At 35.7% G+C, this 16,630-nt stretch overlaps 1 protein-coding gene across 7 annotated transcripts in view; it reads right to left on the reverse strand.

Moving 5' to 3' along the window:
* Tsp (Thrombospondin) overlaps window positions 1-16,630 on the reverse strand; it is a 128,298-nt gene that overhangs the window by 8,847 nt on the left and 102,821 nt on the right. For 4 of the 7 annotated variants that reach the window (XM_086982742.1, XM_086982744.1, XM_086982745.1 and 1 more), the window contains 5 exons: window positions 16,028-16,185; window positions 13,239-13,397; window positions 11,594-11,753; window positions 5,101-5,176; window positions 1,372-1,451 (listed from right to left, as the gene is read on the reverse strand). In XM_086982742.1, coding sequence (XP_086838868.1) covers window positions 1,372-1,451; window positions 5,101-5,176; window positions 11,594-11,753; window positions 13,239-13,397; window positions 16,028-16,185 — 633 coding nt within the window. Of the gene's footprint in view, window positions 1-1,371; window positions 1,452-5,100; window positions 5,177-5,999; window positions 6,054-6,102; window positions 7,228-11,593; window positions 11,754-13,238; window positions 13,398-16,027; window positions 16,186-16,630 lie in introns of those variants that run through there. The other 3 variants (XR_002671931.2, XR_015323157.1, XM_086982743.1) reach the window with 3 other exon arrangements.

A 16,630-nucleotide genomic window follows, 5' to 3' on the forward strand; every position in this document is an offset into this window, starting at 1 on the left:
ATGCAAATAGAACTTTTCCGAACTCCGCGTGCTACCAAATGACGCGCTACCAAATGATTTGAATTGCAAGCGTTCTTTCCTTCCTACCAACCTAACATTTCATTCATACAGTTGGTGTACTGTAGGCGCTACTGCCGCTGGAAGTTCTAGCGAAAGCAGCGCCTGCAGTATCTATAATACTGCAGTGATAATGTATCCGCCCGTTAAACTCAGGACACATAAGACTGTCTAGATTAAAAACCGGACCAGACACACTTCAAAAGAGTGAAAGTACCTAATATCAAATTTCACACATTTTCGTTTCCGCAGACTGAATTGAACGGAGCACATTGTGGTAAAAGAAGTTAAAAACTATTGTGGCCAAACAAAGGCACAACCAAAGAGCAGAAGCTCTGGCATCAATGTATGCCATTTAAAAACTTAAAAAAAAAGGATTATACATCTATGATCACCACTTCGCAGACACAACTGCAACTATAAACTACTCTATCGGCGGAACTGAAGATCATCTCATGGAACGACATTAATGATGATTAAATCATTGATTTGCAGTACAAACATACTGGGAATAGAAACGAAGTCCGCTGAATCTATTGAAAATAAAGTGATCGCGAGTATTGAAAGCCTTTGCGAAGCTTGTGATGAGAACGTTCGCAACATTTCTGACAACAGCAAACCACGTAATAGAAGAAACATTTTAAAGGTCTTTATTTCTTAAATTTTATTATTATTTATTTTATTACATATACCTGTCAAGATTCTTCACACGAGTAACTGGCTTTATCAAATGCGAGACGAAATATTGCCACTCTATATTGATGAAAAAGCTAAACTAATATGATGACCGCATCATGATGCTGTTATCTAGCCGTAATGGCAAAAGAAATACTTGAAGCATTATACAATGGTCGTACAACCATAACCTGCATCAAAATGCTAGCCCTAACCTTATTCAGCGGAGCGGTATTAGCAGTCAAATAGAAAAACGTTATAATGAGCAGTCTTAACTTATAGTAAAGGTTACATATAACAGTTGCCAGAATCTGTATGAACCAGAAGTGCTATGGGAACTCTGGCGGCTACAATAAACGGCTACAATCCTGCATTCCGTTAGACGTCCGGATATTTTACAGCCACAATTTAGACTGCTTGAACTTTATTGTCTTCGCTTTATTGTGTCGAGTACATACTAGAAGTGCGGCAAAAGTGCTCCCGACATGTGAGTACCTACATTATATCTCTTTGCCACTCGAGTAAAACCATAATACTGTTTGTTGTATATTAGATCGAAGATCAATAAAATGCATATAATGTTCTCTATAGAGTTTGGAGGATGTAGTTACAGTAATTAGACATCTTTAGACAACTTACCTGAATCAGCAACCATATTCTGTCCCTCAAAGATCCTAAGTCGTATAAGGCCTATATTGGGGCGATGAAGTAGCAACCACCTAGGGGAGGTAAAAAATAATTTTACTTTAATACATTACAAGCGGCTTCAAACTAACGGTAGTCATTAAGAGATCCTGCATAAAAAGTTTTCTTGTGAAATACAATTGAAATTACTACAACTTACAGAATTTATTTACCAGGAATTTTTGCACAAGTGAAGAAGATAGCGTCATTATTTGTAAGCAACAAACGTGAGTTATCGGCTTAAGCTGAATGAAATTCTAGCTTTACAAAATATTTGGTCTAATATTGAAAAGTAGTTTACTATTAGGATTGGCTCAAAAGCGCGTGGTCCTGCAAAAGTGAAGTGATGGATGCCAAATTCACTGTTTCTTTCGCACGCACAACATTAGGGAAGTTTTCTAGAAAGTATTTGAACATCTTCAAACAGGTTGGTTACTATCTTTTAATACAAGCCGTCCATACTAGAGTACATGAAATAACTTAAAAAAACGAGCAGCAACTTTGCAATTTCTTATATTAAAGTTTAGAAAATCTTTGTAGATTTAAGAAGCTTTGTTGAGTGTTCATTAAAATCAAATTAAGCACCCATTTGCGTGGGTGAACCTTTTGTAATGGCGACAGAAGCAAACGTAACACCACCAATTTCATAGCTATAATCAGAGGCTCGATTCCTGGAACTACTCACTTTTGATTTAAAAAACGCATTCCGCCTTTATGACACCAACGAACGGTGCCATCGTAAGCATTTCATGAAGACAGTGATTCGCAATTGCGTAATAGGTTTTTAAAACAGCAACTTATTTGAGGTGCTCTACATCCTTTAGTAGGCAAAAAAATAAAGCATATAACGATGGAAAAACGCGGATTCCTTGAAAGATGCTAGGGCTTACTGGATAAGACTGGCTTATGTTATTGGCGACTAGCTCGCTAAGAGCGGTTCGATAAATAATAGCAGAACCATTTGAAAGTGGCGTTGTGAATACCTACATATATTTTTTGGTAGCTGGCTATTATATATTCAGTTGAAAGCGCTTTTCTAATTAAAATATGTATTATGGAAAAGTGCATGGACAATAATGGACTTGTCCTGACACATCTTTAGTAGCTGTGTAGAGATGATATAACCTTGTTGTGGGATATTGTAAATATGTTTTGTTTAAGAATTTTCAAGTGTGAGTCGCCAACATTTTTTGGAGGTATTACAAGCACCAGAATATTTAGATCAAGGCTTGTAATTTGCGACATCGGGCTCAAGTATCCTACAGACCGGGCTGATCGTAGTCTGCCAAAATAAGTCAGCTGAAATACCATTCGCATACGATCCTACAACTATCAGTGTAAGAAACTCAACTGATAAGCAAGCAAGGTGTTTGCAAAAAACAATAGCGTTTTTTTTTCAGTAATGTAGTTATATTTGGACTTCAAGCAGCTTATTAGATAAAAAAAACATTACTTCAAAGAAAATAACAGATAAATTGCGGTGGCTTGAAAGCTAATTTACTTGAAACCAATACGATCGATTTGATTCTGTATTTGGCGTATACAACCGTTTGGATCAAAGGGCTGGATAAATTTTTTAGGCTAGAAGGTATAGCATTCATCAAACTTTTTTCACGGTTGCTAAAAAATATACCTAAATTTATCACATCAAGATGAGCAGCAATTCTTCCACACCCAGTTTACAAACAGGTGGTCCATCGTAATGTAAATCGCAGGGTTCAGCAATATTAGAGTGATACTGCACTATAACTCAGCAAGTCACTTAAGAGCAGGAGAGCCGTACTTTACCTTGATTACTAACCAACTTTTCCACAATATGTTCGCCAGTGACGACCCACCACTTACTATATCTCCGCTGAGATGTTTTTTGCTAAGCTTCCAAACGCCGCTCTCATATGAACAGCGGTAGCTCCAAAATGTACACCAATAATGATTTTTTAATCATTCTAATAAACGTATGGAGCCATCGAAGCAAATGTAATAGAATACTGTGTTTCTAATAGAATACTGTCATTTATCAGCATTTGTCAGCATCGTACGCTCGGGCTTTACGGATGAACAAACGCAGAAGTAAACACTCTATTCGTTTCCGGTAGTGGTTTGTATAACCTATACATTTGGAACAAGCAGTACAATAGACGCATTGATGAGAAAATTGGTAGATTTATTAGTGCTGTAATCACATCTAGAGTAGGTTTTTAGATTTAGTTAGTTTATATATGGTTTAGCGATAGTACTTGAAGACTAGAAAATGTCCAGTACAAGCTTCTATCGTCACCGTCATCAATAAACAGAGAGAAGGATCAATAAAATTTATGTTGTGAAGCGGCGTACCCATAAAAAAATTAACCTAGTAACCATCGTTGTCCTGCGGAGCTGTAGCGTTATTTAGAGCGGTTCTTAAAGTGAACACGTTTGTTAACAATGCGCGCAACTGAAAAAAGAGGGTCTGGTCTCGCCAGTGGCTATACCAATGGTGGAATTTTCCAAACTACGGATTGGCTTTCGATCCTTTGGCATCCGAACGAACGTTACCGACCCCGGTTCCGTTGGCAAATAGAAGGAACCACCGGCTAAGGGGCAACACTTGAACAGGAAAGAGAAACTGTAGTGGATGCATAGTCAGTTGTATTTACACCTGTGAATTCGAACATAGATTCATGCCATGTGCTTGAGGAAAGGGCGGCTATGTCGGTTCGCACAAATCACAGATTTCTTTGCAGTCACGCGATTCAGACTTAATTGAAAGGATCTCGTACTTTCGATTTAAAATCAGATTTATCAGTTTCGCGATGCGGCCCAGTACAAGGGCATAAGAGTTTGATAACACTCTCTGCGTACAGTTCAGATTTGCGCGTGACAGAGTTTAGGTATCAGGTTTAGGAAAATATCGTAGGTATCTTAGGACACCACAATTCAAGGAAGAGCCCTTGAGCGTTTTATTAGATAATATGTTAAAAAAATACATTTGAAGATTGTTTACAAAACAATTTTAAAAAAAGAAGTTTCCAAAAAAAAAAGAAAAATTCGTTTAGTGATTTGAAGATTCATGCGCGACAAGTTGACATGTAGCAAATCGATTAAATGAGTCAAAGGAACGGAGACAACGACGTAAGATTGACTACTGTGTTTAGAAGGGAAGCACGGATATTAGGCCGTCAAAGAACTAGTATATGGACAAGACTTGATGACAGCTCTCTAGGATGTGCAAAAGGAATTCCATTGAGAGTAATACCACAGAATGGGCTAAAAAAATCACAGGAGTTTGAAAAAGCATAGAGCAGCCAAATGATGAGCTTCGCCAGCATGTGTGAATGCTGGACGTTACGATTTTATTGTAAAAATGAGTGAAAAGCTGGGTCTCTTTTTAGATTAACCAAAAAACAATGCCACAAATTATATTAAGAACATTAAGGATAGTTACTTTTTTACTCTTTTACTAAAAATAGTTCGCACTTACCTCCATGTTCTTATTCTCAAAACAGATAATGCAAGTTTTACGAAGATTTTTAGGAGTTATATTTTATTTGAATATAATAAGCTGCAGAATAATTGCAGCCGAATTACCCAAATCACATTACAACACTAACTACAATATCCATGTATACTATCCTAGAATACGCCATCTCTTGTATGATTCATGAATAGTCTGATGCACCGATATGATACATAAGTTCATGTTACCTGTAAGCAGCCTTTTCTTTCCATCCAACATTGCGAGGGTCTTTCCATAACAACTGGACCTGGTTTGTTGTATTACCTTGAATAGATAATACTTATCGGTTTAGTTGTTAATTTTCCTATCTACAATACTTTTCATCTACTATACTTTTTATCTTATATATAGCCACTATTAGAGGATATGGTTTATGAAGCGCCTAAAAATGCTTATAGATATAGTTATTTATAGTCCTACTACTATCATATGCAAGTATCTTTTTATAGACATATATAGGCAATTCGCATCAATGCGAATTGTGTCTACAGCGCAAGGTGGGTTAACTCCAGCGGCGCTCATATAAAAATTATTTACAGGTGGCTACTACATCATGCATCCAAGCAAAAAGTTGATCAATTTGTATTACAGGTTGATATAATAGAGCGCACGTAGAAATTTTGAAATTAAATTTCTCAATTTATCAATGAAGCAGGTTTTGTGTTTCAATGTTTTAGAATACGATTAAAATTAATTTTCGTTAACATATAAATTGACATATTTTGTATCAAATGTTACTAGGAGAAACAATAGTACACTGTTTAAGTAAACTAGTTATCTACATTGAAGCAGACTATAATACAATATTTAAAATATTTATATAAAGGTAACGTTTTGTCTTAAATTATAGATTCGATTCCTCGTAGGAAACCTAGGTTTCCTCATTCTGCGTAGTCATTCGCTGCAGGGCTTAGTCCAAAATGATTCATTACTGTAACACGTAGTTACAACTACAACTCTTTTTGCGTCGCACCCGTGTACTTATTTTGATTGACTAAAATCAGGACACCTAACACGATAAACAGTAAAAAAATATACAAAGCCCCAACAGTGGCCCAAGCAGAACGACAATCTGAAATAGCAGTACCTGTCAGAAGTCATATAGCAGCCGAGGACAAGGCGGGACCACGAGGCAATGGAACTATATCAAGCGTTAGAACAAAATTGGGAAACAATGAAAAATTAATAACAGTTAACAAGCAATTTACCAGGAACCCAGTCAAACATGTCAACAGGCCCGAAAAACAGTAACACAAAACTCCAAAAAATTTTAGAAAATTATAGAAACGACATGGCGCTAGTGAGGTGCACCTAAAACAATATCAAAGAGAGAAAGGTAGCCAGCACGATTCACTTTAAACGTGTGATGATTCTTGTATGTTAATATTACTTCCCATAATATCAACTGTTTTTGCACTGTTGCGTGTAAATGAACTTTGTTCAGCGACTGAACTGGAACGGCAAATATTTAAAAAGTTATTTTTACCTGAGATCTGGCATCAACAACCGTAGGCTTAAGACCCAAGACTCGACTGCCTGCAGTATTTTCGAAAAAGCTATAGTTGATCACATCTTTGCTTACACTTTGGTATTGTTATTTTACGAGCAACACAATGCCATAAAGCGTCGCAGCTAGTGATAGGGCTAGGCGTTTCTAAAAGCAGACGTCACTTGGATGTGTCTATTTCAATCTTCTGAAGGCGTTCAATTAAGTTTTCCACTCACGGCTAATGTCAAAATCATATAACCTTAAAATGGGAAATAAAACAAGCTGCGCAGCCATCTGATTCGCAGGTAATTCAAAGTTAGGACGAATGGTAAGCTGAGTTCAGTAAGTGATTCTGTAGGGGTTTCCGCCAAGTTAATTGTAACTGTACGATGAAAAAACATTTCTGCGATAGATGCGATACGAAGTGATGCAAGCACAACCGACGTATTAATCATGGTACTAAAATAAGTAGTTGCCTCTTCTAATTATAACCAATTTGTTCAATATTTTTAATGATGGTTCTGTCCTCAAAGTTCAATTAATTCAGGATTCTGAGCATTTGTTAATTCTGTTTTAGATTTTAAATGACACAAAACAAATTCCAAGGCTCGCAAAATATGGTTTCCAATACAGTATCGTAATTAAAGAAGTCGATTTCAATGTGACACTATATAATAGACCAATGAAGCCCAAATACATACATGCACGGAGATGTGGCGTCCCTATCTAAAGAAAAACACTTAAGCAGTGCTCGGAATCCACAACAGATTTATATGTAGAATTCGTGGCGTATGTGGCGTTCCCACAGAATCTGTCATTCAGAGGCCTGGAAGTCATTCCGTTGAGACTGTCTGTATTAGGAAATTTAATAAGCCAGTCTTATTGCAATGAGTAGAAGTTCTAGTCATTGGCAATAATAATCTACAGAGTTGCCGTGTACGCTTTGTCGTTGTTTGAACTTTATAAGCTTACATATTTTATTACATTATTATTATCATTATTTTTACCTGATCATAGCTCATCGGTCCTCAAATCCAATGACATGTGGATTAGATTAAATTTTTCTCCTATTCTTTAAACCTTAAGCTTGTTAAAACTGTAGAGGTTTACTACAGCAATAAAACGCTTTAAGCTTACTGAATTTTACTTGGTTAACAATAGGCTGTCAATAGGTTGTACTGAGACTAAGCGGGTTTGTTCTATGTATCGATTACTTTATTTTATGCTTATACAATTTTTTAAACAAAATTGCCACAAAACAGATAAATTGAGGAAAAATCTTCTCAGGCCAGAGGGTCCTTGGAACAACTAGAGTCGAGAGAACGAGAAAGTTCGTCCTTTTTTTATATATACGGTCCTCACTAAAATGGGATAATCTTGTTAGCCGTTTTACTGGACAAAATTTGTATAGATTATTACCTTTTACATGGCGGCAACGGAAAATCTGGAGAATTTTACTTATTTTGTGAAATAAAATTAAATATAATATAAAATAAGACAGATATTCGGATAACAATTGTTGAATCTGCTGTCAGAGACATCCCTGACGCATTCTGTTTAGTGCAACACCACCATCAGTGAGGAAGCTAATAAGATACCAGTTGTAGACGTAATCTTTCACGTAAGTCTAGACTATGTTTCCTCAAGCGTGTCGATATATATATTCTTAACTAAACGTATCTAACTTTAACATCAACGAATCCCCACGGCGTTTTACTTAAAATCGATTTTATCTATGAAATGGCTCTATGGTTTGACACATCGATTTTGTCGGTTGCACATTTAAGTAGTTTGCAAACTTCCCGTCAAATTCCGTTTAGTAAATAAAAACTACTGTGTACTAAAGAAACTGTAGAACATTACATGTGGGCACCCAAAGCAGACAGAGCAACATAAGTCTAAAAGTATTGAATCTCTTGGCAGAAACTATTATTGAGTTTCGGGGATTTTTATTGGCATTGTCGGTATTGTTTCCAGAAGAATTTGACATACTATACTGTTTAGAGCTGAATACAGATGTCATGAAGAAAGTACCTCAATTAGAACCACAGACGTTAAAGAAACAACTGGCGTAAGGAGCACGCACAATCGTGTTACACTGTGATCTAAACGAAGTAATTAACGTTTTGCTTCAGCAGTCAGACAACTGAATCGTTCTCTTTTGTGCTTAGATCGTCGTAGACGCAAGTCTTGTTGTTCCAATTTCTATTACCTCGAAGTAAGGAGTTATTGAAACAAGAAATGGTTACTTCAAACTACCCTTCTGATCGGTGGTCAGGACAAACATGATTTAAGCAGCAATCGCTTTCCAATTGTCGACAAATATGTACAAGCCTTACTATCGGCGAATACATGTCTCGAACTGAAAGTCATACAAGTGTCGTAACAGGCGTAATTATGGCGATTTAGCAAGGCAAAGACAGCTTCGAAACATCTTGTCGATGAATACAAAGACGTGCTCGAGGATCTAAACTAACTGCGACAACCGGTCAAAAACAATCAAAATAAAAAATAAGGAAGAAGGCAGGGCGGCCTAACAACCACCACGGGTTTCACTTATTGGTTTTGTGCAAGTTATTGTGGATTAAATTAAAAAGCTGGTGAAGAACTGGAAGTAATTCAGCCCAGTAAAAGGGTAAGCCAGCCCACGGAACGGGTGGCAAATCTTATCGACGTACATTGAACTGGACGTAAAATACGACTTATTGTTAACCCACAAGCACTAACTAAGGTGCTACACAGATACCTCATGTCTGTGCTAAACAATATACTCTCTCGACTCAGCAAACTAAAAATATTCTCGGTATTATTAAGTGATACTTATTTAAGGAACCGTGACTATATGGCATTTTGGGCTTCTATAGCTAGGCGACAGCACTGCAGGGTATCGCAGGGAACAGCGGCAGCGGTCAACTAATATTAGGGAAGACAGGTACAGATCTACGAACGGCTTACCTATGTGGCTATAGTAACGAATACGATAGAGTGCGGGAAGGAGAAACACTAGTTCAGATGGTTAAAGAGCATCATTAAAATCATAAGGTCATCTGTGTCTTAGTTACCTGTTACTTACACAGGTTCACACAAAAAAAAAGTTTTCCAAGCCATAAAGAAGGAATCGCGAAAACGGCCATCCTAGGACATTTCAGTAATAAAAAAAAAAACTATAATACTTCAAATATGAATAATATAAAACGTGTGCAAGCGAATATGATTTACAGAGTGTGCTAATAGACTATGAAAAGGCCATGCAAAGCTGCTCGTGGACTTTAGAGGACCTGTGAGAGAAATGCACTGCTGAAAAGGTTCAAGCTTTCACTGTTGCTGTGGAACGACAATAATAATTCAACTACTACAACCATTGACATGCAAGAGTACTAAATGATAGTGCTGGCTCAGCCTGTCGCACTGAAGAAAAAGAAATTTCTCGATTGCTTAGTATGTTTACTGACGTAAGAAGTCCAAACTATCGACAGTCAAATGGACCCACAGAGCGTCATTCATAAACCTATGACCCAAAAAGTGACATCACTATCAGATTTTCGCGATAACATTTTTCGTTTAAAAAAATAACGTAATCTTTAATACCATAGTGAAATTTCTATTTACAATATTATGTATAGTGCTTTACTGTGGCGTTCGGGATAGAACGTGCATATAGGAAACGCTTGCATCACCAAAGTAATCCTACGGAAGAAGGACATGGTTGTCCATATGCGGAAGGCGAAAGTATTGACGTTCAGAAAACATGGCAAAACCCGCCAGAAGCACAAACTGGTTAGATTTTTGTAAATAGCGGTTTTCAAGATCTTGACAAACCTTTGATTTGGAGAGAGGACTAAAACATAACTTATTCGATAAGGCTGTTTCACTATGGTATTGGAGATTTTAAGAAAAATGATCATAGATTTTCCCTCATAGATATTATTTGGAATGTTTTTATCACTGTTTGATCATAATTAATTCGAAGTGTATTCACCGTAGAAGTTTCACTAGTCTTGTAGTAAATAAGTTTTTTCATGTTTAACTAGTTGAGGCACTTTCTTACTGAAAGATAGATCACCTATTTTAAAATTTTTCCAATTTTCGAAAAATAGCTCTTTACGAATCTTTTTGACAATTTTCAAGATCTCGGATAAATCGTTACATCAGAGTTTTTGACGAATGATGACCAACAAATGATTTCCTAAAAATAAAAAAAATAACCTAAAAATTAAAGCATGTAATTCGATATGTGTCACTATCCTCTTTACTTGAGCATGGGCGCAGCTTTATTATTTGTGTTACGCAGTTATGGCATTCTCTAATCATTAATTCGTTTGCTGACGCAAGCACGTTTCACTGACCGTTTCTTTCATAAAGGAATGCCTTGTTGCACGTCAATGACAAACTCTTTTTTTAATCTAGTGCTATGCTTACTGTGTATGACTTTAAATCATAGCAACTTTTATGCATAAACGAGTTCCCACCGATTGTCGAGGAAAACACTATACATAAAAATTATTACTGGAAACACAGAAACAACTTAGCATACTCATAAGCAATAATCCTGATCCAATCGTCATCTACCATAGTCTATAATGTCCAAGTATAGCTTAATACATTGCAACAAAATGAAATCAATTTATTTTGATGTTTTCAACTAAGCTACGGTTAGCTATTTTGAAGTTATGTTAAGATTTTGCAAAAGATCCAGTTTGTGGGTCCTCACTGTTATTTTTTACCACATTAATTTTTCTTAAATTTTTATCAAAAAGAAAAATCGATAATTATCTCGTCAAGTTATATATATAATAAAAAACAAGACTTATTTACATTAGAAAATTAATTATTTCTATTAAAGCATCTATTGCTATTGAAAGAAAAAATATAATTCGAGACTTATATCTTTCGAGATAAATTAAATGTCGCTGAAAAAGAGGAGATCTAACTAAATATGCAAATATCTGTCTAAAAAAATTAAGCCAACAAAAATTATAATGTTAATTGAATAGGTAGTGATAATAGCATTATTTAAGACATAGGTTTCGTAGAAGTAAAGATACGAAACCTAATTACAAATTTCCGGTAACAAAGAAATTAACACTTCTGTCCAATATATAGGCAATGATTTCCTACAGGCTTCATTTTATATTATTAATGGACGTCATAAATAACGGTCATGTAATGATTTATTCTGCAAATCACTCTACCGGTATGCCATAGCGAGTTCCTGAGGTACTCTCCTGGGCCAGTCTCGGATTGTACAAGTTTTAACTGAATGCCGGGTTGAGCCGTCGCACGAAACGGGGTGCTGTGCCAGTACATCTGCTTCTTCTTCTTCCACATTACCGTGTAGAAATTGTGGTTATCCTATGCACAGCGTTAATTATTATTGATAGCATCATATGACTCCAATGTATGTGGAGTTAATGAATGCATTTATGGCAGACTGTAATTAAAGTAGAACACATCCTGCTATCTTGATGACAGTACCCATTTGCGATCAACAGATACCAGTTTTTACTTATCACAGGAGAATATATCAAATAGACGGAACGGGTATTTTGGTTTTTCGTGTTAGGTATGTGACGATCGCTGTTCAAATTTATGTTTCTAAATATATAATCGCGAGTAAATAATAATTTTTATTTTATAATCTTCCAAAATTTATTAGATAACGTATGACAAAAACTGGGTAATCTGGCAACCAAATCATCTATTTTTCCGTGTATTTACCCATCGAAAACTGCGAAACAAATTGCATTTTAGCTCACTTTGGTTCTACTAAACGTAAAAACCCAATTTAAGGTGTATTATGCTTATCCTAATGACTATGAATGTGATCTAGGATCCATTTCAAAAGATCCAAGCATTTTCGTGCGTTAAAAATTCAGATAGATAGTGATCAGTTTCAGTTTGGTAGCCTAGCGCAATGTATAGCTTTAAAAATATTGAAATTGTGATATATTTTCTAAGGAGATGAAAGTCGCATATTAAGAAGTTACCTTACTCTTTTTGGTAATGTTTGAATATTTACTTGACAACCAGTACAATATGTGAATATTACTTGCAGATATTTTCGCGTGATTTTCTTATGCTTAAAGTAGAGGTTTTTCGACGTATGTTCTGCATGAATTAATTCAGTGACCTCTGTTTTTAAGTTTGAGAAGTGTGTCTTATGTATGACACATTACATTGATGGAAATGGTAAAATTCGTTCATATAAAATCATTCGGGCTGACTACGGACAACTTTTTAGTTTCAAATTTAGTTTTTCATTAATTGGTACGCTCCGATATATGAATGCTAATGGTGGCTATGGCTAAAAATGAATATGAATCACATTTATGGTCATTTACTGGTCAGTTTGTTTTCATTCCGCCCACTTGTTCTCGTCATTATTTAGAGCACGTTTATTTTTCTTGAATTTTACCATTTATGATATCATTTATACCCCACCCAATAAAGTGAACTTTGTTTTGAGCATCGAAAGCATCCCTTTTCAATCCCTCAGAGCAATTTTTTGCCTGGAACGAATTTAATTTTAAATCCCTGATAGCAATCGATGAGCCGCATCTTCTTTAGTGTTTTTGCTGAATTGATTTTGTATGAAGAAGGTACAATTTACTGGCTTCAGTTTAAAAATTGTATAGTAAATGTTTTACATAACACGCGGTTATGTTCATCCTATTAAAAATATTTGCGCTTTAAAACATTGATCCATCTGGTATTGCGATAACGCGTATAAACGTATAAAACCGATGTATAGAAGTCAGAATCTATGCGACCCTCTGATATTATATAATCATTTACTTGATAATTTTCACATTATTTCTTGTTAGTTATAACAAATACCTGGTAGCTAAATATGAAGCCGACGTAGTCATCATCTGTTGCTGTATCCACGAAAAAGGTCCCCTCGAAGTCGACTCCGCCGAATTTATGATACCCTACAGCCAGTCCTGGATCTGAGTTAAGAATCTGTACAATTTCCGCGCCTTTATTGTAAATGATCTGCATGAGACGCACACATCAATTAAAATTTTTACTAACGTAAATTAACCAATTGAAAACAGATGGTACTAGGTCACTTGAGTGAACATTAATCCTGAAATGAATGGAAGTGAGATAAAGCAATGATAGATTTGTAAACCATAATACGCGCAAACTAATGTTCACATAATCATATCGTAAGTAATAAGAAGTCTCACATTTGCAAATGTGCTTATTTATTTTCGCAAGCGATGGTTGCAATAGAAGATGTGTATATCCATATATGTCCCGTTGACCGTCGAAACGATAAAAAACTCAATTGAAACGTTCATTAAACAAAACATTAAATTGTCGAGATTTAGACTTTTTGCCAAGATGAAAGTGTTAAAGATGCCGGTTTATAACGGTTTAAACTTGAATATTTTAGCGGTCAGATGATTATCCGCAGTGCTTGTCTGAGCGATTGTAATTGTCCTTAACAGCATATAATATGTTCGGGCTATTAAACGATTTTTGACCCATTCCGGCTAAGGCAAGAAAAACAAAGCCTTTAACTTCACATGGCGAGAAAAATGTTTAAGCGCAATGGATGCAGTAGATTTCATTGGCGGAAAATAGAGAGGAGGGTAAAGCTACCGGGAGCCAAGCCAAAATAGAATACCACCTCTATCCCACAATCATCAAAATATTCGTGCATATTTCCAATAAAGAAGCGACACGCTGGGAACACTTCCTTTACCTATAAAGTCAAATAATTTCGGAAAGTGGATTCTCGTTTTGGATAATAGCTGGGGCATATTCAGACTTGTGATCAACGTACATGACTGATGTACGGCCAAGTGGGCTCACAAAAATCGCGTCCTGTATCCAGATGTGTGAGGACTCCGTTGTAGTTTTTGACCGACAAAATTAAACATCTCAATATATTATGCAGAGTTGGTAAATATCGCACTGTTACGTAGAAATAAAGGCTTTATTTATTCCAACTATCAAAAGATATAGAAATGTACTTATAGTCCATCAAGATCATGTAAAGCGGTTTTTAATTCAAACCTTCTAGGGCACACATGAATTAATTTGGTTTTCTATTTACAGGCCTCTTAATCAAGTTTGTTAATATTATAAAACGCTTTAAGTACAGTTTCATTAGCTTAAAATAAACGAGTAAAAGCCGCTTTTCAAATATTACTCGTACATATTATTCGAAAGTGCCCCTTCTCCTCCTTTTTTTATTTTGTCTCTTATAATTCGCTGTGTAATGAATGGAGTTTTAGTACGAGTCTAGGTTTCTAATACGGAGATGAACAAAAACTGCATTTCTGTTATAAAAAGCAGGCTCTGCGAAGCGTACACGGAAGTGCAGCCTTTCATTAATCTCTACATCTTTCCCGGAATTGGCTAAGACTCAGCTACAATGACACATGTTTGGTGAAACTGGGACGGATGCTAAGAAATGCTTAAAACAGTTGTTACAGAGATCTAGATATGGCTCTTGACATTGATTAAGCGAGGTTATCCCACATAATAAAATCGCTATACAAAGTAAAATCATCTTTTCGCGACAATGGGGAAAGGTGACTTTGCTTTTTATAGCCTATGAAAATTGCGCAAGTTGCCCTGCAAAAAGTTAATCAGGTAGTTTTTTTTACACCCACTGAAAAGAGTTCTACAGAGCTCGTGCCTACAACTTGCCACTTTTTCCAGACTCTGTTTAAAATTAGTAATACTACGTTTGGCAGTGCAACGGGTATCAAAACTTAGTTCACATTTTAACTGTATGGCAATTAACGTTTCTTTCTTCAAATTTTCTCTCACCCTACTGCAACCGATGCTCAGCTCCGATTATATTTTGAACGATATACTTTGTATTAAAATTAATTTGAAATTAAGACTACAAGTGTTCGCTTGTTGCTCTGATGCTTGTTTATGGTTTCTTTGGAGATGTTCATTTATTGGAATTAAGATCAAAGGCTTCCTTTACTCACAGCTATCATCAGTATAGTAAGAACGATTCATAAACTTTGTTTTCTTCTTTGTCATTGATTTGGTGACTCGTATACTTTTTATTTCATTGAGTACTCCGCTCTGAAAATTCAAACTAGAGAAGCATTGAAATGTGTTTCCAACTAGCGTTTTAAAACTACTCTACTTCCCTGTTTAGCACTTATAATATTTTCCTCCACCCATTTATCCGGATATTTTTATTTAGTATATTTATTTAGTATTTTAATTTTTTTAATTATCAAAATATTTCTTCAAAATGTTTGTAGTACCTGTACATTGAATTGTAGCTGCGATAATTAATTATACTGCTTGTTTTATCGTAAACAAAACATTCTATCTGCGCGGTTCAATTCTATGCAACGATTTTTTCGATGGTATGCGCAACCAAAATAGGTCTCTCATAAGTTTGAAGTGCTCACCAAAGAAATGCCTCTTAGAGAAATCCGTTTTATATTTTGCGTTGATACATGCACTTTTGGTTTGGTCTAAGTGTTGGATATCAAAAAAATGTTATCAAGGTTACCCTTTTATCTACTGAATACGAAAAATATAATCAGGGTATTTAGTCAAAATAAAACCTAAGACAAAAGCATAGATTCTAATATTAAAAACTGATGTCAATTACATCTAAGAACGCTGTAACTCACCCAGTGCGGATCGTTTTGGCTATCACCCTCGGGATCAAGTACAACAGTTTGATAAGCTCGAAAGTCGGTGGCATAAATCCGTCTATTATCAGGGCATACATCATCGTCATCACCAACGCCATCACCATCGAAATCGCCTTTGCACGCGTCTCCCACTCCTATTAAATCAAATACCGCAAACATAATCGAAAATATCTGAGAGGTCTAGTTAGATAGAATGAGCATATTAACAATTTCACGGTTATGGTCCTACTCCCCTTAAACGTCGACTCTACCTCTATTAGAACACTACCCCGGTTCTTCTTAATATGTGTGAATATGAATGCGATGATATTGAAGAATTAGAAGGCGAAATAAAAGAAGCATTTAGTGTTCGTATGAAATCAAACCAAACTGTTTTAATTTCATTCGAGTAAACGTTATTCGACTTATTACAGTATATTTTAATTTTATATCTGTTGCTTCTAGTCTTTCTTGATATTTTTCCATTGTTGATGAAGCTAGATGTCGAAGAGTTCCTACCACAGTAAACATTCCTAAGTCATATTGACTATTACCATAAAATTATAAGTATCGTAATTTGACTCCCGTTTTGTATCAAGC

Source organism: Varroa destructor, unplaced genomic scaffold (genome assembly GCF_002443255.2).
Source record: "Varroa destructor unplaced genomic scaffold, Vdes_3.0 BEIS01000003.1, whole genome shotgun sequence".
Lineage (NCBI taxonomy): Eukaryota > Metazoa > Arthropoda > Arachnida > Mesostigmata > Varroidae > Varroa > Varroa destructor.